This window comes from Primulina tabacum, chromosome 6, assembly GCF_025594145.1.
Source record: "Primulina tabacum isolate GXHZ01 chromosome 6, ASM2559414v2, whole genome shotgun sequence".
NCBI lineage: Eukaryota > Viridiplantae > Streptophyta > Magnoliopsida > Lamiales > Gesneriaceae > Primulina > Primulina tabacum.
This window is the reverse complement of record NC_134555.1, coordinates 1836514-1861057: the sequence shown is the minus strand read 5'-3', so window position 1 is coordinate 1861057 and position 24544 is coordinate 1836514. Positions and strand designations below refer to the sequence as shown.

Here is a 24544-nt window from a genome sequence, read left to right as displayed (position 1 = left end):
TTAGATATCGGAGCACTCTTTTAGCTGCTTGTAGATGAATCTCTTTTGGTTTTGCCATATATCTACTTATGAGACAAGTGACAAACATTATGTCAGGTCTCGTGGTAGTGAGATACATTAAACTCCCAACTAGTTGTTTGTAGTAAGTTTCATCAACAGAGATTCCATCTTTATCTTTGCTTACTTTGAAGCCTGGAACAATTGGACTCTCTACTGAATTACTTTCATTCATGCCAAATCTTTTCAGAATTTCCATTGCATATTTTCTTTGGCATATAGAAATACCACCAGATTTTTGCAACACCTCAATTCCAAGAAAGAATCTCATCTTTCCCAAATCAGTCATATCAAACTCTCTCAACATAGAGCTTTTAAATTCGGACATCATAACTTCATCATCACCAGTAAAAATTAAATCATCAACATAAACACTTACAATGATAAATTTTCCTTCCCTGTTCTTCTTTGTGAATAATGTCTGCTCGCTATCGCACTTTTGGAAACCTTCTTTGATAAATTGTGCTTCAATTCGACTGAACCAAGCTCGTGGAGCTTGTTTTAATCCATACAAGGCTTTGTGTAACTTGTAGACAAGATGTTCACTGCCCTTTTTTTCATATCCTCTTGGTTGTTCCACATAAACATCTTCACTAAGCTCACCATGGAGGAATGCGGACTTAACATCTAGTTGAAAAATTTTCCAATCCTTGTGTGCTGCTAGAGCAATGATCATCCTTACTGTATCCATTTTTGCTACTGGTGCGAAAACTTCTGTGTAATCTACACCATATTGTTGAGAGTACCCTTTCGCAACCAGACGTGCCTTGTGTTTCTCAATCTTGCCATGTTCGTTGTACTTTGTTTTATAAACCCACTTCACACCAATCTTTTTTGCCCCAGCTGGTAGCTCAGTAAGAGTCCATGTTTTGTTCCTCTCGATGGAATTGATTTCACTATCCATGGTCTTTCTCCAATCTGCACTTTTCATGGCTTCCTCAAAGTACAACGGATCAGCTGATACTACTTGCACTATATGAGCCTCATCCTCAGATAAACCTTCGCCACTGACATAGTCGCTCATCCAACTAGGAGGTCTCCTCGCCCTCTCGTCACCTTCATTAGAGCTATCTGTCTCACTTCTAACTTCTTCATCTATCCCAACATTGGTATCACTATCCTCAGTGTCACTTACTCCTTCATTTTCACCCCACTCTAAGGCTACTTCAGTGTGTTTTCTATGACTCTCGTCCCAATCCCATTGTTTCACTTCTTCAAAAATTACATCTCTACTCACAATGATTCTCTTAGCAACAGGATCAAATAACCTGTAGCCTTTTGATTCCTCACTAACCCCCAACAGTACACAAGCAATGCTTCGATCATCAAGTTTTGTCCTCCCTGCCTTTGGAACATGGACATGTGCTATACAACCGAAAACTCGAAAGTGTGCTACTGATGGCTTCAGTCCACTCCAAGCCTCCTCTGGAGTAACATCTTTAACTGCCAAAGTTGGACACCTGTTTAGGACATAGATGGTCCAGTTTACTGCTTCTGGCCAAAAGGATTTGGGAAGGTTTTTGTCAGATAGCATCGATCGGACCATGTTCATGATGGTTCTATTCTTCCGTTCAGCAACACCGTTCTGCTGTGGTATGTAGGCAGTGGTCAATTGCTTCTTTATCCCACTTTGTTTGCAGAAATCATTGAACTCGTTTGAATTAAATTCGCCTCCTCTATCAGTGCGTAAACATTTGATGAACATCCCTGTTTCTTTCTCAACCATAGTCTTAAAGCATTGGAAAAGACTAAAAGCCTCTGATTTTTCTGTCAAAAAATACACCCAAGCTTTTCTACTGTAATCATCAATGAATAGAAGAATGTACCTCTTATTGCTGTTAGATATGGGTGTGATCGGGCCGCAAATATCTGCATGAACGAGTTCTAGTTTCTGAGCTGCTCTCCAATTACACTTCTTTGAAATGGGATCACGATGTTGTTTCCCATTGATGCAATCAATACATATCTCAGTACTTGAAGTAGTGAGTTGAGGAATTCCATGTACCGTGTCTTTATTCAGCAAGGTACGCAAACCTTTGTAGCTTAAATGCCCATACCTTTTGTGCCAGAGATGAATTAAGTTGTCAGCTTTTGTGTGTGAGCATCGATCAACTTCCTTTGGAGAGGACGTTTGTGATTGAGATTGTAAAATAAACATTCTATTGGTACTCATGTTAGTCTGAATAATCAAGCCCCTTTCTGGATGGAAAATCTTGCACATGCCGTCTTTGATCAAAATAGCCAAGCCTCTTTCCTGCAATTGCCCTATGCTCAAAAGATTATTTTTTAATTCAGGGATATAGTATACCTCAGTAACAACATGATTAACTCCATTTAGTAGCAACTTCACACTTCTTTTGCCCATTACATTCATCTTTGTGTTATTTCCGAGCTTCACCGAGTGCCGAAATTCTTCATTGATATCACTGAATATACCTCGGTTGCCACACATGTGATTAGAACAACCTGAATCAAGGAACCATGCATCTTCATTTCTGGTCTCAATCAATTCCTCGTAAGCCATGAGAAGCATTTCATCTTCGTCGCCAACTTCTGCATAATGCACTTCTTTATTCTCAGGACATTCATATTGAAAATGTCCAAGTTTATGGCATTTACAACATTCCACGGTGGCCTTGTTGAAACTGGTTCTGCCTCCCCCTCTGCCTCTTCCTCGTCCTCTATAAGTACTACGACCACGACCTCTTCCTCCATCATATGTCACTTTCAAAGCCTGCTCCTCTCCATGATGCCTCTGAAATTTCTGTTCATGTACTATCAAGGAGCTTTGTAACTCATCAATAGTGAGAGCATCAGTGTCTTTTGATTCTTCGATGGAACAAACAACATAGTTAAATTTCTCAGTTAAAGAGCGTAGAATTTTTTCTACTACTTTAACATCTTCCATATCTTCTCCATAAGTTCGCATCTTGTTTGCTACTGTCATGACCCTTGAGAAATACTCTTGTCACTCCTTCACCAGTTCTCATCTCAAGAGTTTCAAACTCTCTGCGGAGAGCTTGAAGATGAGATCTCTTGACCCTCGCATTTCCTTTATATTTTTTTTTCATGGCATCCCGTATGTCTTTGGAAGTATCCTTTTTGAGAATGGTGTCAAGAACTGTGCGGTCGATGGCCTGGAAGAGATAATTCTTCACTTTCAGATCTTTGAGCTGCATTTCCTCATTCTTTTTGCGATGTGCTTCTGACTGTGATGCGTCATTTGCTGGTTCAACATAGCCAGACTCCACCAACTCCCAATATTCCTTGGAACGTAGAAAATTTTCCATCAACATGCTCCAATGATCATAGTGACCATCAAAGCGGGGAATAGCTGGCTGAATGAAGTTGTCGGTAGTCATCTTCTATGCTGCTGCTAGAATTTATTAGGCCCACTACAAGCTCTGATACCAGATTGTTGAGAACCTCAATCTGTTTATAAGATTTTGAGAAAAAATATACAACAAACTGAGTATCAATGGCTCAAGTTTTATTGCTAATGATATTGGCTTATATAGCCATACAATTCAACGGAAATAACAACTCAACAAGAATAAAGGAAAAGATAACAGAAACATAGACCAAGTCAAAACAAATTAAATGTCCCTACATAACAGGACTTTATTTGACAAAGATCAGTAAACCCCTTCAATCTCGGTGGCTTGTGCGCGATACAGTCGGGAATTTACGGTTTTCGATTTGGTTTGATCGTCTGAGTGGTGCATTCAGCTATAGTTCTCCTCAGCATTCCATCCAGTTTTAACTTCCTGTTAAGTAGTTTCTAAGTATCTCTACTGACAAAAAAATAATGGACACTTGTGGAAAGAAAGTATTTACAGTTCTCTTTTAAAATAGCTTTGTAACCAGTGTATCAAGAACCTTTATAGTTGAAGAGAGGTTGAAGATGTTGATTTCTTTGTTATTGAAACCAATAGAACCTCCAATGAAACGAAAAGACTGTCTACGGATAGTACAGGCAGGACGAGCATCGTATAGGGGCAGCTAGTGTTTTCAGTTTAACTGGCTGGTTTTTACTTGTAATTGAAGATATTTCAAAATTTGTATCCATGAGGATTAGTTCCTTGAGGTTGTTTCTCCAAAGACTTTGCTACAATTCTCCATGGAATTATGCGGCGTTCTGGAAGCTTAAGTACCAACCTGAAATGTAAGTCGACTCTTAGACACTTCGATCATATTGTTTTTTTTTCTGTGCTTGTCGGCTTTCCTCGGAATCGGTCTCAATTATTCTGTTAGAAAAACGTAGAAAGTCTCACATTACTTATCGATGTCTATTTTCTTTCTAGATGACGTTACTATTTTCTATTATGAGAACTTCCAATGTTTGTAGTGTGTCGAATTGAAACCATAGCTCATGTCTTCTCTTTGTTACAAAGTGGCCAGTTATCAAGATCAACTCGTCCTTTTGTGGCCTTTTCCCCACCTCCTTTTTCCAACAAACAAAATCGGATTGTATTGTCCATACTCTGTACTTTCCAAGATGGAACATAGTGAATGTAATTTTCCATATTGCAGAAAATAGCTTGCATATGTCAGTAGTTAAACTAAAAAGTTTTACTTGACAAATTTGTATAGAAATTTTTGTTTCTGAATTTTTTTTATAGAATTCTTCCACCCAAGTTTCATGGAGACCATCGCGCCCATTTCTCTGTGGGTGCTCGAAGAAGTTGCATTCAACCGGGTGGTACTCTCAATCAGATGTAGTTTCTTCTTTGTCTTTGTTAATACTGTAATGTGGAAAGCCTCAAACTTGTTGCTTATAATCATTTATTATTATTTGGTAGATTGCAGTGATATTCATGTAGTAGGAAGAAGTAAGCGTCAAAAGGGGCTCAGTGCCATGACAAAAAATATCAGGGGTAGATTTTTCAGGGGAATTGGTATTTGGTCCAAGCAAATCATTTCTAGGAGTCAGCTTCAAACCCACTATTGTTTCTAGGAGTCAAATGATACATTTGCGATTTTATCTTGAAAGTGTGAAATATCACATTGATCCTCTACTAGATCTTGTAAAACTAAGTTTGCAGCTTTATGCCTTTGTTTCTTCCTTTGCCAAAATTATATATACAATACCACGTGGTTCAATGATACTTTTAAGAAAATTCCGTCCTTCATGATTTTGTTATGTTTTAATTTATAATTTTGTGACATCTTTTAAATGGAAAATGACATGATATTTCAGGGTTCTGACATGGGAAGATTGCTTCTGTGACATAACGAAACAAAGAGATTCCTTTGTGCCATTTGAAAATTTCTACTTTGACAGCTCGGATGATGTATTGAGTTCCAATTTTAATTCAAGATTACTTGATGAATCTCTTGATGAATATCCAATTGGACTTGCTGTGGCTGAAATGTCTAGTGCTTCTCATGTTTTTTGGAAGGGGTAAGCTTTGCTTGTCTTTTTCGTGAGGTGATTTTTGCGGAATCTTCTATTTTCAACTGTTGAAGCCATAATCATCATAATTTACTATAACCCTGTGAGGGCTCATGAATCTGGAGCATCATTTGTTATTAAGCTTGTGTATGATTTTGATTTACCATTTAGTTTACTACCGTTGGTATGAGAAGTAGGTTGTAATTTCTGTACTGAACCGTCAAGAAATTAGTTATTATATCTTCTGATCCACAATTGTGGACTTAATACAACGGGAGCATCATTTGATCTCAAGCCTGTATGTGGATTTGATCTGTTTTAATTCCACTTGGTATGAAAAGCGTGTTATAAAGTTTATTGAGAGACAATTTTTATACCGAAATGAAATCCTTCGGACAAACTATTTTCTTAATATTTTGTTGGAATAATTTTTACTTGATTTGAACTATTGGGTTAGGAATCTCACTTCAGTTATTGTGCTTAGGACCTCTATCGTATGCAATTTGTTGGACTATTCCTGAAATTCCATATATGTGCTTAATGGTTACTTTGATGTCAATCTTGCGGATAATCTCTCATCAGCATTGGAAAACCGAAATATATGTGCATGAAATCTAGAAAGTAGCGCATTGTAAGATTATTGACCATTTAAATTGCGTATGTAAGGTGATTTGACGGTATAATACCTTGAGAATCTGAGACGTAAAATCTTGAAAATTCTGCATCGAACGATTATCAACTGTTGAAATTGTGTTTGTAGTTGGTTTGGCATATATATTATACAGATAATACTTGTGTGGTGCAATTATGCAGGGTTGTTGGTGTAGCAGCTTTTACTGGAGTTCCTCGATGGATTTACTCTGACAATATAGCAGCTGATGTGTTTGATTCTGCTTTTGCTGCTGAGGTGAGTTTCATTAATAGAATCTGTAATCTGGGCATAGATTTCGTCATTGGCATGTGAAAACAAGTTTACTATATTTTCCCATTTAACAGTATCAGGATGAATGGTCGCTCCAATTTGTAGCTGGTATAAAGGTAAGATAAATGTGAAAGCAAAATCAACCATTTCTTTTTGATTTTGAACATTCAACATACATTCAACACATGAATGCTCCTGATGCAGACGATATTGCTTTTGCCCGTTATTCCACATGGAGTTCTGCAGCTAGGATCTTTGACAATGGTTAGTTTTCGGTTTTCTTATATTGAGATTTTGGCAATTTTAGTCAATGTAAAATTGGTGTTAACAATTTAGTATCTTATGTTGTCTTCACAAAGCTGCAAAAGACAACGGTGGTGTGACTAATATCATTTATCTGTATTAAATCTATATTCTCATGAATGAATCAGGTAGCTGAAGATGCCAAGCTGGTTTCCTTCGTCAGACAAAACTTTGAGTCCTACAAAAGATGTGATGGATATGACGCCGTATCTCCAATTCAGAAAGTTTCTCTCATATCTACTGACCTGGAGAATCTCGAGGAGCCGTCAATCATTACTACGAATAATAGAAATGATGACCTGAAGACCATCCATTCCAATAGTTCAGAAGCTTGCAACATATTGATTGCGGATCAAATGGTGCCAGCATTCATGGTTCAAGATTTGTGCAACCCATTTATAGCTGGTTTGGTAAATTCTTGTGGAAATCTGATTGATAAAGACGGCAATTTGCAGTCATTGGGTCGTGTAAAAGGTGATGACATTGAGGTATCAGAAAGTGTCCTTTTTAAACCTCGTCTCAATGAAAAGGCAATGGCCTTTCCTCTCTCTGATGACTTCCAACGGATGAAGCATGGTGAATTTGTAAATAAGCTGGGGTAAGGTCCAATAGAACCAAATGCTATTTGCAATAACTTTTTTTATGATTGTGAAACCGGGGGTACTCTTTTGAGCCTCCCTGGTGAATATGAACTGCAAAATGAATCTGGATCAGCTGTAGCGGGTCACTCCGATCATAGACATGACTCCCCTATCTCAGGTCACAATGCACTTTGGACCTCAATCAATGATAGAGATTTCACCTGTTGGATGGATTTGTCAGGAGTGGAATCTGCTGCATCCACACAGAAAGATGACGAGATGCAGCACCTCTTAGAAACTGTTGTTGCTGATGCTTATAGCAGCACCGATGATAATTCTCCAAATCAACTCAATCCTGCTATGGCAATAAAGATGTCTCCTGGAAAAGTTTTTACTTCCTCTCCTAAAATATGTAACATACTCAAACGAAATGCCTCAGGGGAAGGCAATACATCTCCTTTCAGCTTATTTACATCCGCATTTAATGATACTGGAATAAATACAGTGTCTGGTTTGTCTCCCCCGGCATCGTCAAGTGAAAGCACAATGACTGCTTTAATCAATAAGCAACAGCGGCGGAGAAAAGGAAACCATTTCGTGAACCAAAGAAAAGGATCTAGGTTGTCGAGCACCCACAAAAGAAACTCATGTACTGAAAATGATCAGAGGCCTAGGCCACGTGATAGACAATTAATCCAGGACCATATCAAGGAGCTGCGAGATCTTGTCCCGAACAGTGATAAAGTAAGTGCTACTCGTTCTCTTGCTTTTTATCCTACGACTGATGTAAAATTTGTATTGCTTATTTTTCTGGGGTTTTTATTGAAAACGATAAAAGCAGTGTAGCATTGATGGACTCCTAGATAAGACCATAAAGCACGTGCTTTTTTTGAGGGATGTAACTAATCAAGCTGATAAACTGCGACATCAAGTCTTGAAAGAGGTAATTTTATCGGTCACCTTTTGTACCATTTAAGACAGCTGCATCTTTATGCTAAAGAGAGAAAACAGAAAGAAGAGGAATACAGACTTATAACCACCATAAATCGGTGGTGCCATGTTTCAAGTTTTTTCCTCATTTTGCTCGAGTTGAAGTATTTCTATTAGAATTTATGCTGCAGTGGAAGACAAATCATTTTCTATTACTTTCACAGGAAACCAACCACAACACGGCAATAACAGCCGAAGTAAACCATGTTCATCGAAATGGGACAAGTTGGGCTGTAGAATTAGGAAATGAACACCATCAATGCCCAATAATTGTGAAAGATCTCGACAATCCAGGACAAATGCTTATTGAGGCAAGCATATCATCTAATCTTCAACCGATGAAGGCTTAAGGCCTATAGTTTCTTTCTTCTTTTTTCTTTTTGGCAATTTATTAGCCATATAATACTTATTTTTTGACCAGATGATGTGTACTGACCACGGCCGGTTCCTGGAAATTGCCGGTGTGATTCAGCGTTTACACTTGACCATCCTGAAGGCTGTTATGGAGAAATGTTCTGAAAAGTCGTGGGCGCACTTCATTGTCGAGGTACTGATTTATTGTTTCTAGAACCTCAATTTAGCACCAAAATCATCTGGTTTGAATGATGAATGTTAGCCAATGATGGAATCTAAATCCAATCAAAGTTGCATTAAATATCGCCAAGTTAACGTATAAATTAGTGTGTTTATTACTTTGAAATTTATTACATTTGAAAACATATATCTTCAATTTTGTTTTATGGCGCCTGTCCTCAACATCACCCTAACTCGTTACGTTTAAAATTTATCCATTCCCCCTCTAAATAATGACTTGTGTCATTTTTTCTTGCAGGTGTTGTTCCGTAGTCCGTCGTATTAGGTTTGTGCTGTATATTCAGGAGAACCGACTGTCCTAATCTGAAATTGAGACCTACCATGTGGTGTGGAGATGTAAGATTTGTCGACTGTATAAACTCGGTTTTTTATTAGCACTCTGGTGGCATGTCGCGACACTGCGTAGATGTTAACCACTGGTTCTTGAGCGATGAATGTTCACAACGGAAGCAAATGTATAGTTGACGAGGTAGAAAATCTTACAAGCTTGTTCACGAAAACACATGCTGACTTATACAGGAGAAGAAGAAAATTGCAAATGTAGAGGGCACATAAAAACTCGGCAAACTGTTATGATAAACCGACAACCTAATGAAATGGCTTGGATATTACGGCAACATCATGAAAACTTTTTACATGGTCGGCTCACACAATGAGAGAGTATGCCACCAGCCACATGCAATTTTCTTAGGAATGTAGTTTTTGGTAACTACCGGGGAAGGTATGTTCCTGTCAGTTACATCTCCAAGGCCAAGCTGTTAGTAGAAACGAGGAAAATGTTGTTGGATGGGAAAAAATTATACGAATGTAAACAAAAAACTTGCCATGAGGTAGTTCACCTGTCCGTATTTATTCCAGCCCCAGCTAAAAATTTCACCATCGTCTGCAAAAACATGAATTGGCAAATAAATGATATTGTCACAAGATCGGGACAACTATTAGACTTAAGTAATTCGTTTTTGTATTACCTGTTAATATGGCATTGTGACGAGCTCCCGAAGATACAATTTTGGCTCTCTTTTTCTCCAGGACTGGCGAATCTAAAAGCTTAGGGACGACCTGTGACATCACAAATCGTTTGACGTTAATTTGCTGTTGGCGGAGTAATGTGCCTAGATTAAATTGGAGAAATTTCAACCGTATGGTGCTGCAACCCAATTCTGCGTTTCATCGAAAACTCGAAATCACAAATCAAATTTACCCTAAAACTGTCTCACAGAGGTTCCACATAGAGTTCGGATAAATTCTCTCATTTTCTTCGCATTTTGGCATAGCTTTAATCAATTTCAATTAGGGTAGTTAATGAGGCATTCCTACGTCACAGTAATAATACCTGCTAATCCTCTTTGCAAATGTAACTTCACACCGAGAGTAGTTGGTAATAATTTGGTTTCTGAGGAACTTCTAAAAAACATAGAACAGAAAAAACTCGTACCAGGATCAGAAACAACGTAAGAAACAGGCAGTAAAATACCTGAGACTGTTCAGAACTGGTTCCCAAACCTAACTGCCCAAACTGATTCCCACCAAAAGCGTGTACACGGCCATCTGCACCAATGCATACTGTATGCCAAAGTCCAGCTGCAACTGCTTCTATCTGAGTTCCCAATAGGGAAGAGACGCAAGTTGGTCTCAGTGAATCGTCAGTATTCCCCTGTCCACACTGCATGATTAAAATTTCCATCAGAGTTGTCTAATTGCTATTTGTTCCTTCTAAAATCTTATCTTAACCCCAACTATCAAGAAGTCCTTCATGCATAATAATTCTGATATAGCCACAAACATCAGGAATTCTTTCATAAATAATGATTTTGTGCACACACATGAAATAATTTTTAGCAGGTAAATGTACAAGATGTTAAGATATGAAATGCAAAAACAATTATGATTGGACACCTGGCCATAAGATCCCCAGCCAAAAGTAAGAAGCACACCCGCATCTGATAATACAATGCAGAAACTTTTCATTTATTGATGATGTGTTGAATTTTTCCAACAGACAATTTAAGCATAGAAATCATTGCTCACCTGTTACTACGGCACTGTGTCTGCCTCCGCAAGCAATGCCTTTTACATAATTTCCCATGGATTTAAAAGGCTTACCTCCCTCGGTCACACTTTCTTGATGAATCAAAGCAGAAGTGTCTTTTTCAATCGATGATGGAACTATACAAGGTATAAGATGAGGAAAAGCCACCACCTTCATCCGAGAACCCAAACCAAGCTGCCCATCACCTCCATAGCCCCAACCCCACACCAGTCCTACATCTATATCCAGTGAAAAAGATGATGCACGAGATCATTCCATGTTCTTACAAATAAAATTCTTCTTGCTAAACATGTTAGACACTAAAGAAATTATAAAGCTTGGTACCTCAAAACACCTACATAGCTGTAATGTGTAGGCTCAAAGAGAAAACTCACCAAAAATCTGTATTGAGCAGACTGCAGAATGGTATGAGTAGATTTACCTGATAATGCCAACGTATGTCGGCCACCAGCAGCAACAGAGGTGATCTTTACCCCAGGTTCTAGGTTTACAAGACAAGGTGGCATCGAAAAAGTTTCATCTGCAGGCATTGATACTTCAAAGTCGGGTTGAACTTCAAGTTTTCTTCTCTTCATGCTTTCATCTCCAGTTTTTTTCACATTCGAGAAAGATACCAAGCCAGCCGCAGTTTTCAAACCTTGAGGGCTGTGGCTCCCTGTCACATGCACCTAAGGTGTTAACACCTTAACTGTCGAACTTACAGATATTTTTTAGAATAGTTATGGAGTAAACTTTCACGCAGAAGATTATTGTCTCCAAGTTACCTAGTTCCGTTACTGTTGAACTTTGTTTCGTGGATGTGTCATCTTCACATCTTTTCATGCTGGTCCAACCAGAAGGAACACTCTCCTTCCAACCCCAAGTGTATACTTCTCTATCTGCTTATAAATGTAAATATGTAACATGAAGAGCTAAACAAGCTTCTTGGGCAATATATGTAGCTGAAGGAATGAATTAAACCGTTTACATATCACTTATCCTGCTTGGTAAATAGATTATCATTCTAGATGCAATTGCCTTAATAATTAAACAACCTAATACTAGCAGAAAAAGGTTGTTCAAAATACCAGTAACTGACACACAATGTGCCCAACCAGCGGCAGCTTTCACAATCGGATCATTAGTGGGAAGTGGATAAGACTCCGGAGTCTTATGATATGCGAAAAAAAATAGAATCATATTAAGAAGTAGATGCTTAGCCAATTCCAGCAATTTGAAAAATGATTTAAAAATCAAGATATTAGCCACAGTACCCCATGCTTTCCTGAGGCCAAATAACTTTGACCTTGATCATCAGCTGAACCCCATGTGATGACTTGTCCAGACGCTGCCAAGAAGAAAGCAAATGCATAATTGTTTCTATGACAGTTAGTTGGTGCCACGGCATTAGATACATTAAGTTCTGGAGACACCCGGCTGATCTTTCCATCGTTGTGAAGATTAAAATTTATAAATTGAACTGCGATGCAAAATCCATAAGATTCCATTCGCGCACAGTCAATTAAACAGTTCTTTAGATTTACTTAACGAAACACCTTGTCATATTTTTTGCTGCCTGATCACTACTCTCTTCAGGATAAGAAGAGTGAAGTTTTTACTAAGCATCATATAATAAATATAGCGACCCAAGTAGTGTTGAAAAATCCAGGATCTATCAAATTGTACAGATTTTACTTCGCATCTGCCTGTACTTCGTAATCAGCGGCAATCAACACAGAAAATCCAATATCCTTTGGAAAAAACTAGAAGAATCTTTTGAATACTAACAATAAACTCTTTCATAATCTCGAAAATAATATTTTCCAAATCCAAACTCTTTTAATGTATCATTGCAGATCCATCTTCAGAAGCACGAAACGACAAAAACAGCATGTGGACATTCGAAACATACTAAGTAGTACGAGAGAACTTTCAAACAATAACCTGAAATAGCCATCCCAAATCCGCATCCGCCGCCACAAACATCCTTCCACGAATCGCCGGCGACTTCTCCTTCCGGAAAACGTACAGAAGTTGGCGAAGCCAACGACGACTGCTGCATCGTAACTCCCGGGAAATAACCCCACATCAACACTTCCAGCTTCTTTTCATGCTTCCTCTTGATTTCCCCATCTTCCTTCTCTTCAACGCCGTTCATTGCTTCCTCGGAAAACAGTAAACCAAAAACAGGTGCGAAATGCAGTATCACACACACACACAACAACAACAATCACCGCAATTCTGGCGTCCAAATCCAGAAAAAAAATTCCCGGTATCCGCACGGATCTAGTAGAAGGTGAAATGGAAGCCTCCTTACGTTGAATCTGGAAACTTCGGAAGGCTGTATATAAATGCATATTGTGCATTAAAATAATGCGCATATGGGGACTAAAAAATGAATACATTTAAGTGCGTATCAGTTGCGAGCATCCTGTCAATGCTACGTCGGATCCGCCGTGGCCCAGCAGAGACACGTATCGCCACCGGATTTGCAGGATTTCGTGGATTTTGCGCCACCCATTCCTTCGAAGTTTCTGGAATATCCATCTCTCTTTTATCTTTTATCTTTCTTTTATATTGGGACAGCTGTCTCACACGTGGCGGATTTGCAGGACTTTACAGAATACGCGCCATCTTTGCCATCGAAGTTTCTGGAAATGTCAAATTTCGTTAAACTCTGTATTGTATACGACAGCGGTTTGACACGTGTTGGAATCTGCTTCTCTTGCAGGTAGGGTTTCTGCTTTTAAATTCATTTATTACATATTACACATATATGAATATTTAATTTCAAAAATAGCTGTATTTATTATTATTATTATTATTATATATTATATTATATTATATATATATATATATATACACACACACATATATATAGTGATGAAATTAACCAACGAACTGATTCGACTTGAGTTTTTAGTCGATAGATTGTATTTTAATTTATTATACTGACAAAAATATAACGGTTCGGGTTTCGGAGGATCTCAAGCTTTTGAAATCAATTCACGGATCGTATCATATCGCAATAGAACTAAAATATTTAAGCCCAAACTCAACCCCGACGAATAATGAAAATTTTGTTTTGGATCGGAGGAACTGAGCTTGGGCCGGAAATAATGAACATATTATTTATTTTATTTTTAATAGAAAGAAAAAGTTTCACAAGTCCAAAACCAATTATTTAATTTATTTTTAATAATGAACATATTAATTTTATTTTTTTATTATTGGCCCCAATCCAGAAATATATATAAAAAAATTTCACTGCAATATCCGCTCTTCAGATTATCAACGTTGCAGCAATTTGTGAACGTTTTAAGGGGAAGGAGTTCAAATACTGTAAAATATCATTTAGGCTACGTTTAGTTTGGAGAATAAAATAATGAAATGATTAAGAGAGAAATGATAAAAAAAATGATTGGAGTAGATAATGATAAAATAATATTATGTTTGATATGATTGTTAAGAATGTGATAAATAATAATCTTTTGATGAATTGACAAAATTGCACTTCTAGTTTTGTGGCGGCGGTCGGCCGGCCGGAAGCAGTGACGACGGCGGCGGCGGTCCGGCTATCGGCTGGTGGTCGGCGGCGGCGGCCGGCGGCCGGTGGAGGGAAGTGGTGGTGAGTTTGGATTTAGGAGAAGGGTAAAATTGGAGAAATTGGATGGATTTAGAGTAAGATAAATAATTCTAGGGGTGATGAGTGATTATTTTATCACACCTAATATAACATAATCATTCATGGGAGGGATTGACTTGATTAAATAAAAAACATACCAAACATGTGATTAGGTGGGTTAAAAAAAATAAACTCATCTAATCAGCACAACCGATCGCAGCCTTACTATCTATTGTCTTGCGGCATCAACAAAATATCAATTTGAATAAATAATAAAATACCATTTTATTTTTTATTACTATTTTTAATATTTTTATTTTTAATATTAACCTTACGTAATTTTAATATTATTACTCTAGATTTATTCCTTATTAAAGTTAGTAAAGTTTCATATTTTTTATCAATGAAAATTATAATTTAAGAAATTCAAAATAATTAAAAAATAAATGAGACCCGAATATAATGTATGTATGTAGATAAGGTTGGGAGAGAAGACGTGCGGCCACAACTTTCCGAATGGCAATTTCACACACACTATCGTCCCATTTCCTCTCCGCCGGAGCACCGGTAATTAATCCTCATGGCCACCGTGAAATCTCACTCGTCCAGTCTCCGATACAGGGTAACGCCAAAGGGGCCTGTTTCAAGATTCAAGCCGCCAAGCTTCCCGCCGGGGTAGGCTTAATAAATTCTTTGATTCCATTATTGCATGTATTTAATATTTTATTATGGTTATGCAGAATAGGATAAGATGTGCATGAATTTCAGGTGGAACTGCCGAAGGAAGAGCCGAAGTTCGAGGCCCCGTTTCTGGGTTTCACGAGGACTGCTGAAATTTGGAACTCCAGAGCTGGGATGATCGGCATCGTTATTGTTTTTATAGTTGAATTGGTCAGTTTTCGATAATTTCTTCACGTTTATTTTCTATGTAATCATCGTGATGTATATTTATATAATTTTCTGCTGTTCAGATTTTGAACAAAGGATTGCTTCAGATAATTGGAGTGGATGTGGGGAAAGGCCTCGATATTCCGCTTTAAGAAACTGAAGCGCTGCTGCTATGTACATGATTGGCCCCGGATTGCATTTGACTCATTTAGAGATGTCAAATATATAAGACAATTTTTCACATTTCTCGTTTTCATTTATTTAATTTTCGATTTTTAATTGGTTTCTCAATTAAGCTAATTTTCTGATTAAATTTTGAGTCACTCGATTGTTCTTCTAAATAAAATTTATTTTTAGTAAAATTTAATAAAAATCGAAATGTTCAAATGAGGTACGTAAAACATTAATTTGCAAGCTCCTCTATCGTATCGAATGAGAAATGGAAAAAATAATTATGCTTTTTCAAATCTCAAGTCTTGGGTCGGTGGGCTTAAATACTTTAATTCCAAATTATAAATAAAAGATGTTCAATTAATTAAACATTACTAATAAATTAAAGCATTTATATTGATTTAATACGTGACGCTCTGAGTTCAAAGAAGACGAGGAGTAATTGTCAGTAACATGAGGTAACACAAACAATGAATGGTTCATACTAAGCTTCAACGCTAAAGAGAACAATAATGGTATGATATATCTCACAATACAATGAGAGGAGTTGTGCTAGTATGAAACTGTACAGTTAAAGACAGTTTAAAATATTTAACAGATATTACTCATGTATATTAACAAAATAAATCTTTTTTTTTTCAGGAATCATAACTTAAAAATAACAAAGTTAAACATGTTCGTATTATAACAAAGATTTATATTAATACAAAGAGGACAATGATCGAATCCTTACAAGATAAAATCTGAAATCCCTACATGCATGGAGATCTTAATGTGACTAAGAAAATAAATATATTGAAAAGACCGTATTAACACAAAAATTTATATTAATACAACGAGGACAGTAATCGAATCAAGATAAAATCTGAAATATATGGTGATCTTCCACTGCAAGGATGTTAAAGTGGGGCCAAATACTAAAACGGGAAAAGAAGTAAATATATGGTAGTTTCGTAATTGATAAGGAAAAATGTAAACCAAGGTGTACAACTAGCATCACTTTTAATTATTTTTCTCTTTATTAACAAAGTTACCAATTATAACTTAAATCAATGACAAAATTAATTTGTATCAGACGATCTCATGGGTTGTATTTTGTGACACATATATTTTATTTGGGTTGTCCAGATTCGTGAGACCGTCTCACAAGAGACCTACTCTAAACCAATAGCTCGTTATAAGTACGAAATACTTGTGACACACGGAACAAGATCAAATTTTATATGTGAAATTAAAAACTAAATTTGACGCTGGGTAACTGTGGACTTCATTTAGCTAATATTATGCCATGAAAGTACTAATCCCCACTTGGAAGCAATGCATATATACACTTTTTCCGTTTATAAAGGAAAAGTTAAAAAGGGAGAAAATAAATAACTCCTAGTTAGTCCTAACCAATTGATCCGATTTAGTTAGTTGGGAACAATATTTCCCATCAAGCTACTATTTTATAAATGTAACGTTTATATATGGTTTAATTAAATGCATCTTAATATATTCTAAGATATATAGTAGAGTAGGTCTCTTGTGAGACGGTTTCACGAATCTTTATCTGTGAGAAGTGTTAACTCTACCGATATTCAATTCACAATAAAATGTAATACTCTTAGCATAAGAATTATTATTTTTTCATGGATGACCCAAATAAAATATATGTCTCACAAAATAAAACCACTGAGATGATCTCACATAAATTTTTGTCTATATAATATATGAGAATTATATAACCACTTTTACCTTTTGTCGTACAAATATATACCTTTCCGCTAAGAAGTTGCTCTATAAATTAATATCATATATTCAATCCTGAAGTTAATTAACGTTTCAAATTCCGCTGCTTTCGCACTTACATTTTTACAAATTTAGTGTTGGAAAAATGTTAGATTTCCCATTTCTGCTTTCCATTCTACTTGCCATTTTCCTTTTTCTCAGTGGCACAAGTAAGTGTAAATATTGGATAAAATCCGCGAGCAATATCAGGGAAATTGATCAAAAAAAGGAAAATATGTACACGTTTTCTTTGATATGGCTGAAGTAAACTTATTTTTTCTTTAATGATTCTTGATTATAAAAGATCTTGTTTGATCTCTGTCATTTGCAGATGGCATTGGATACCAACTCATAGTAGTAAACAACTGCAAGGAGAGTATATGGCCGGGAATCTTAGGCGGTGCGGGGCATCTAACCCCTAAAGATGGTGGTTTCCATCTCATCAGCGGCCAAGAAGCAGTCATCGACGTGCCCCAAAAATGGTCAGGCAGAATATGGGGAAGACAACACTGCAACTTCACCGCGAATGGGCAAGGCTTTTGCGCCACAGGTGACTGCTCGGGCAAGATACACTGCCAGGGTCTTGGCGGCACCCCACCAGCAACGGTGGTGGAAATGACACTGGGCACGTCAAGTTCACCCCTCCATTTCTACGATGTTAGCCTAGTTGATGGCTTCAACTTGCCCGTCTCGATGAAGCCCATCGGTGGGGGGATCGGTTGTGGCATGGCATCATGTGGGGTCGACTTGAACTTATGCTGCCCCTCGGCGTTGGAGGTTAGGGTGGGGGGCAAGGTGGTGGGGTGCAAGAGTGCGTGCTTGGCTATGCAATCGGCCAAGTATTGCTGCACCGGGGAATTTTCGAATCCCAAGAGTTGCAAACCAACGCTTTTTGCGCATTTGTTTAAGGCGATTTGCCCGAGGGCTTATAGTTATGCGTTCGATGATTCTTCGAGCCTTAATAAGTGCAGGGCTTCGCGGTATGTTATTACATTCTGCCCTTCAAAATAAGAGAAGAAGTACGAGAACCATATATATAAAGTTTTCTCTTGCCATTTACATATCGATATGTATTAAGGGTGATTCCGATCGCGATATATATCATGTTAGAATATTTATGGAAGTTTAAATAGAAAATTGTAAAAAAAAAAATTATCTTGTACGCACTGATTTTTTTTTGAAGGTTATATAATGATTTTATGTTTTTATGCAAACATTTGATATTCTTTCTCAGAAGTATCATGTTAATTTATGAAATTTAATAGATATATAATATCTTTAAGAAAACATGGCAAGTTTTTCATTAAAAAAAGTGATCTGTCATTGTATTTTCAACGAGAACGAATCATAAAAAATATCATTTGGAACTCCAAATGTATATACATACTAAAAAAATTATGAACAATAGTTTTTTTTGTCTACCTAACTTGTGTATTTATAGGTTTGTTTCGCTAAGTTTTCAAATTTTGATTTTGATATATTTTATTTTATTTTTCGACTATTTTGGTCAAATTGGTGACGTGACTAGTGAAAATGCTGATATGACACTAAAAAATTCTGACGTGGTATTGAAAATTATCGACTTTCCAGCTGCTATGTCTACAATTTGACTAAAATAACGAAAAATTAAAAGTCGGTATACAAAACCAAACTTTGAAAACTTAATGTCATCTTTGCGATTTTGGTTCTCTATGTTATTAAATTTCACTCTTAGTTTTGTTTCTCACTTTTTTGGGAAATTTTAATCTTTTTTTATCTCAACTACTGATTTGACATTACACATGTAAGTGTTACGTCAATACTACACAGTTGTCATGTCGAAAAAATAATAAAATTGCCACACAAAAAAAAAAGATTAAAAATAATGAATTAAAATTGAAATTTTGATAACATAGATATGGACAAAAAATGCAATATGTAAATATATAGGATCAAAAATATAATGTTTACTTTTTAACAACTACAAAGAAATTCTTTTCCTCCCTATTTGAGGATACAATTATCCTTGATGTTTATGAAAAAATTTCTTAACTCCCCGACTAACTTGAACCAAGCTATATATATATTAAAATATGCGAAGTTGCATGTTCACCATGCATGGATCTTAGAAGCAACAACATGAAGAAAAAAAAACAATAATTAAATTATGTTTGACAACCACCATATATAACGTTTTCCTTGCTTGAGGGCAAACACCAAACAATCAAATTGTTCATAGTAAACGTCTGTAAAATATAAAGAACATTTAGTGACAACTCTATGGTCACCTACTTGAGCTTCTTCAACGTCCTAACGTGTAATTCGTTCATGAGAAAATTGAAAATGATATATATATATAAGCAGCCATTCCATGTTCTTATTATTATTATTATTATTATTATTTATTTTCTCGTTTTTGAAAAAAAAAATGGTATTATCAAATAAATGCCAGTATAAATCATTAATTAGGGTGTTGGAGAATCTTGAATAACGAAACCATATTGCATGCTTGTCCTAAAATAATAAAGTGTTCAATAAATTATTTGGAATTGGATAACATTGTGGGCTACATTAGTAAACATAATATCACAAGTAAGGGAACATTAATTTTGACAGTGTTCAAAACGGAACATGATTGTCTTTGACATCACTCCAATGTTGTTTTCCAACCACAGTTGGTCCAAGAAAAATACGTTTTCTAATTCCCCTTTATTTTTCGATTTTGCCCATTTAAAAATTATCACATTTTCGTGTCATCTAACCAACCAAACGATCCTAAAAAAGCCTCTATAAAATCTCAATGACTTTGGTCTGAAATATCAAATCATTCCTCCTAATATTCTTCGGCAAGAGTCAGAATTTAAAAATGGGTGCCTCAGCATTTCAGTTATTGGTTTCACTTGCTTTAATGACATTATTATTATTATTATGTCCGATATTTCCTCATCAGGCACAAGCCATCACTAGGCATTATGACTTCAATGTATGTTTCTACAATAAATTTCAGTTTGTTCCATAAATAAATTTGTCTACTTTTGCCTCACATTTTCCCTCAATCTATTACAGATCAAGATGCACAATGTTAGACGATTATGCCACACGAAAAGAATCGTTACTGTGAATGGAAAATTTCCAGGACCTCGAATTTTAGCTAGGGAAGGCGATCGCCTGCTAGTGAAAGTCACTAACCATGTTCCCAACAATATCACCATCCATTGGTATACATATGCTTTAGTTTATGTAATTTTTATTAAAATCCCAAAGATTTTGAACGCAAATGTGCTCACGTTGTAAAGATTATCAATTTCTTATTGCAGGCATGGGATTAGACAGCTGCGGAATGGTTGGGCAGATGGGCCTGCATACGTTACACAATGCCCCATCCAAACAGGACAGAGCTATGTGTACAATTTCACAATTGTTGGCCAAAGGGGAACCTTCTTTTGGCATGCACATATTTCATGGCTGAGATCAACTCTTTACGGTCCTATAATTGTTCTCCCAAAGCATAACGAGTCTTACCCTTTCGTAAAACCCTATAAGACAGTCCCTATCATATTAGGTGAGTATCAAGAATTAGTTAATCAAACATTTTAAACTATTTCAATCTCCCCACTTTGTTGGATTGATCTTGAAAGTAATACAAAATAAAGCTAATAGGGTATAATAGTAGTAATGCGATTTATCTGGCTAGTTTGGTTTGCAATCTACTGTATTAGCTGATGGTTTATCACTAGCACTCTGAAGGGTAACGATTATGGGTTTAAATTTCTTTTAAAAGAAGGAAAAAAAGAAAGAGGGATTAATGTTTTTCCGAGGAAAAAAACTGACCATACTGTAGAAATTTTTTTAAATTTGCATATTGAGATTTATTATTGGGGGTCATCACCTTATTAATATTCTCACCTCACGAATATTAATTTGCAGGAGAATGGTTCAATGCTGATACCGAGGCCATAATCAGCCAAGCTCTACTGACTGGCGGCGGCCCCAACGTCTCCGATGCCTATACCATCAACGGACTTCCGGGACCCTTATATAACTGTTCAGCCAAAGGTACGTTAAACTACAGAGAGGTGGAGTTTGATCATTGGGTACTCTCCAATTAATTTATTTTATTTTTCATAGAAAGAATCTTCTCCTGGATTAAATTTTGTTGACAGATACATTCAAATTGAGAGTTAAGCCTGGAAAAACCTACCTTCTCCGTATGATCAACGCTGCACTCAACGACGAACTTTTCTTCAGCATCGCAAACCACAGCCTCACAGTAGTTGATGCAGATGCCGTCTACGTTAAGCCCTTTGAGACAGACACGATACTCATCGCCCCTGGACAGACGACAAACGTACTTCTCAGAACAAAACCAAAATTTCCAGGCGCCGCCTTTTTCATGGTCGCAAGACCCTACGTTACAGGCCTGGGAACATTCGACAACTCCACTGTTGCCGGGATATTAGAATATGATACTTCTGTTACCTCAAAGAAGAAACTCCCACTTTACAAACCAAGCTTACCTCCTCTAAATGACACTTCTTTCACCGTGGATTTCGCGAAAAAACTCCGCAGCTTAGCCTCCCCTCAGTTCCCCGCAAATGTACCGCAAAAAGTAGATAAACGTTTCTTATTCACAGTAGGATTAGGGACGGCTCCCTGTGATCAGAACCAGACATGTCAGGGTCCGAATGGAACAAAATTTGCCGCATCTGTTAGTAATATATCATTCGTTCAGCCCACAACTGCGCTTCTCCAGGCTCATTTTACGGGGCAATCAAGAGGAGTTTACAGCCCGAATTTCCCCTTCAGTCCGTTAAACTGGTTTAACTACACAGGGAATCCTCCAAATAATACAATGGTGAGCAATGGGACAAAGGTTATGGTTTTGCCCTTTAACAGTAGCGTGGAGTTGGTGATGCAGGATACGAGCATTCTTGGGGCTGAGAGCCACCCTCTTCATCTCCATGGATTCAATTTCTTTGTGGTGGGTCAAGGGTTCGGTAATTATGACCCGAACAATGACCCGAAGAGCTTCAATCTTGTTGACCCGGTTGAGAGGAATACTGTTGGGGTGCCTTCCGGTGGATGGGTTGCCATTCGGTTCTTAGCAGATAATCCAGGTTGATATAAATATTTTTTTTATTTAAACAAACATATATAATATCTTGGAGAAAACATTTTTGTTAATTTAATTTGCATATTTTTTATTTCCAGTCTTAGTATATTATTTTAATTTTTTTTATCACATGGTTGAAATGATATCGAAAAATATTAAGAAAATAATGATGTGATTAATGTCATATAAACACTGTGATATAAAAATATTAAAATTAAAAACAATTATAAGTTCATAAATTAAAATCATGAATTGACCAATAACGAAACCAAAATTTTTAAAAAAAAATGCAGGTTAGAATGTGTTGTTTTCTCTATGTTTTTTTAATTCATTTTATAATAAATTAAATTTCAAGTTGATAAAGTTGTATATCTGACGTAGGGGTATGGTTCATGCATTGCCACCTGGAAATCCACACGAGCTGGGGTTTGAAGATGGCATGGCTTGTGTTGGATGGAAAGCTTCCAAATCAAAAGCTTCTTCCTCCGCCGTCCGATCTTCCCAAATGCTAATTATTTCTTTTGGTCAATTTTAATATTTATTTTCAAATTTGCCTTTAATTAGCTTACATGCATCTTCTAAATTAAGCGGCCCGGTTTTGGCATTGACACATTTATTATTTATGATTATGATACGATGGAATAAATATTTTTTCTATATATTAAGAGTGTTCGACGAAAACCAGCAATATAATTTAATATAATTACTTGTTACTCGCGTGGAAAATGGTTTATTTCGTCTCCACAACACTCGAACACATGACCTTCAAAGATAAATACTTTGATTCATCACATGTGCTAGAATCATAAATTCTAGTCAATAAAGAATATTATGAAAATAAATTCAGAGACAAACTAAAATTGAATTTATTTTTTTTAAGAAAAATTCTGTAACATCTCGATTTTTATTACATTAATCCGTAACATCTCACGTACAAATTTTGTGAGACGGATTTCTGATCCGATCTGACTCATTCAAAAGTATTACTTTTTAGATTAAAAAAATATTATTTTTCACTATAGATATGAATTGATTCAATCTATATCAAATATATAACTTCGTGTATGAGACTTTCTCACAAAAATCTACTATAATTGACTCAATCCATATCAAAGATATAACTTCGTGTATGAGACTTTCTCACAAAAATCTAAAATAATTTATAATATGAGTAAAGCGTTCGTTTTAGAAAAGAGAGAGCATTTTTTAGGATTACATATTTTGTGTAGCGAAAATAGTTAAGAAATATACTTGTTGGTGTCTACTATTTATCAAGAGTGTCTAAAGTGGAAATACCTAATATATCATTGTATGACGATCTTACTTAATATGCAGCAATGATAAAACCTAGTTAGCTATATAGATTATATTAATATCAATCTGATCTATTATATTTGTGATGTTAAATACCTTATTATATCAATCAATACATTTTATGTTAGATTATAAAAATACTCGTATAAAAAATATAAATTTGCAAATTACAATATGCTATAATTATTAATTAAATATATAATATCCAAATTTTTTATATATATAGTATATTTTAGTATGTTTCTTGTGAGACGGTTTTACAAATTTTTATCTGTGAGACGGATCAATCATACATATTCACAATAAAAAGTTACTCTTAGCATAAAAAAATAATATTTTTCATGGATAACCTAAATAAGATATCAGTCTCACAAAATACGATCCGTGATACCGTTCACACAAATTTTTTCCATTATATCACGTAGATAACACCAGCTAGGTAGGTAGTATAGAAACTAGATAATCCAAAACTCAATTAATACTCTTCCTACATAAGTTGGTACAGAAAAAGACTGAACTAACTTGTAACCTTTGAGGTCCAACATTTTAAAGTTTTTTTTAAAAATTTATTTACCGTATTAAGATATTATATTTACCGAAAAATTTCAGTCAATAATATTATATTTTGTCGTTTGAATCAGTCGGAAAAATTTTTTAAAAAAAATCCTCGTTTGAAGGCGAAAAATGTTCATTTAACCTAGCTAGATACCAATAAAAACAGTTAATATATAATTCATTTAACAAAAATGAAGATATAATTTAATTTAAATATATAAAAAGCAAGAAAAGCAGGTAGAAAAATGACAATAAATT

The 24544-nt window shown here is 36.0% G+C and overlaps 4 protein-coding genes and 1 pseudogene across 7 annotated transcripts; 4 read left to right on the top strand and 1 right to left on the bottom strand.

The window, feature by feature from the left end:
- Positions 1-3693: 3693 nt before the first annotated feature.
- Positions 3694-9255, top strand: LOC142548575 (transcription factor EMB1444-like; annotated as a pseudogene).
- Positions 9256-9367: 112 nt separating this feature from the next.
- Positions 9368-13356, bottom strand: LOC142548573 (ultraviolet-B receptor UVR8-like). 4 transcript variants are annotated; one of them, XR_012820977.1, is made up of 12 exons: positions 12816-13355; positions 12146-12219; positions 11960-12041; positions 11657-11773; positions 11314-11547; positions 10871-11110; positions 10739-10782; positions 10317-10505; positions 10176-10246; positions 9811-9901; positions 9682-9725; positions 9403-9597 (listed from the first exon to the last, which is right to left on the bottom strand). XR_012820977.1 is itself a non-coding variant. In XM_075656962.1 (11 exons), exons 1-11 carry the CDS (start codon positions 13027-13029, stop codon positions 9475-9477), a joined length of 1452 nt encoding a protein of 483 aa, XP_075513077.1. In that variant the 5' UTR covers positions 13030-13350; the 3' UTR covers positions 9368-9474. The 4 variants fall into 4 exon arrangements, 2 of the variants coding, with proteins under 2 accessions (XP_075513077.1, XP_075513078.1); XM_075656962.1 differs by lacking the exon at positions 10176-10246 and having other exon boundaries at positions 9368-9597; positions 12816-13350; XM_075656963.1 differs by lacking the exon at positions 10176-10246 and having other exon boundaries at positions 9368-9597; positions 11657-11770; positions 12816-13347.
- Positions 13357-14960: 1604 nt separating this feature from the next.
- Positions 14961-15624, top strand: LOC142548574 (light-harvesting complex-like protein OHP1, chloroplastic). The gene is made up of 3 exons (XM_075656965.1): positions 14961-15171; positions 15265-15387; positions 15468-15624. Exons 1-3 carry the CDS (start codon positions 15013-15015, stop codon positions 15534-15536), a joined length of 351 nt encoding a protein of 116 aa, XP_075513080.1. The 5' UTR covers positions 14961-15012; the 3' UTR covers positions 15537-15624.
- A 1735-nt stretch (positions 15625-17359) lies between these two features.
- On the top strand, positions 17360-18487 carry LOC142547979 (thaumatin-like protein). The gene is made up of 2 exons (XM_075656353.1): positions 17360-17495; positions 17657-18487. Exons 1-2 carry the CDS (start codon positions 17432-17434, stop codon positions 18334-18336), a joined length of 744 nt encoding a protein of 247 aa, XP_075512468.1. The 5' UTR covers positions 17360-17431; the 3' UTR covers positions 18337-18487.
- Positions 18488-20143: 1656 nt separating this feature from the next.
- Positions 20144-23056, top strand: LOC142547978 (laccase-17-like). Its single transcript, XM_075656352.1, has 6 exons — positions 20144-20287; positions 20371-20522; positions 20622-20866; positions 21232-21360; positions 21468-22421; positions 22799-23056. Exons 1-6 carry the CDS (start codon positions 20171-20173, stop codon positions 22927-22929), a joined length of 1728 nt encoding a protein of 575 aa, XP_075512467.1. The 5' UTR covers positions 20144-20170; the 3' UTR covers positions 22930-23056.
- The last annotated feature ends 1488 nt before the right edge of the window (positions 23057-24544 follow it).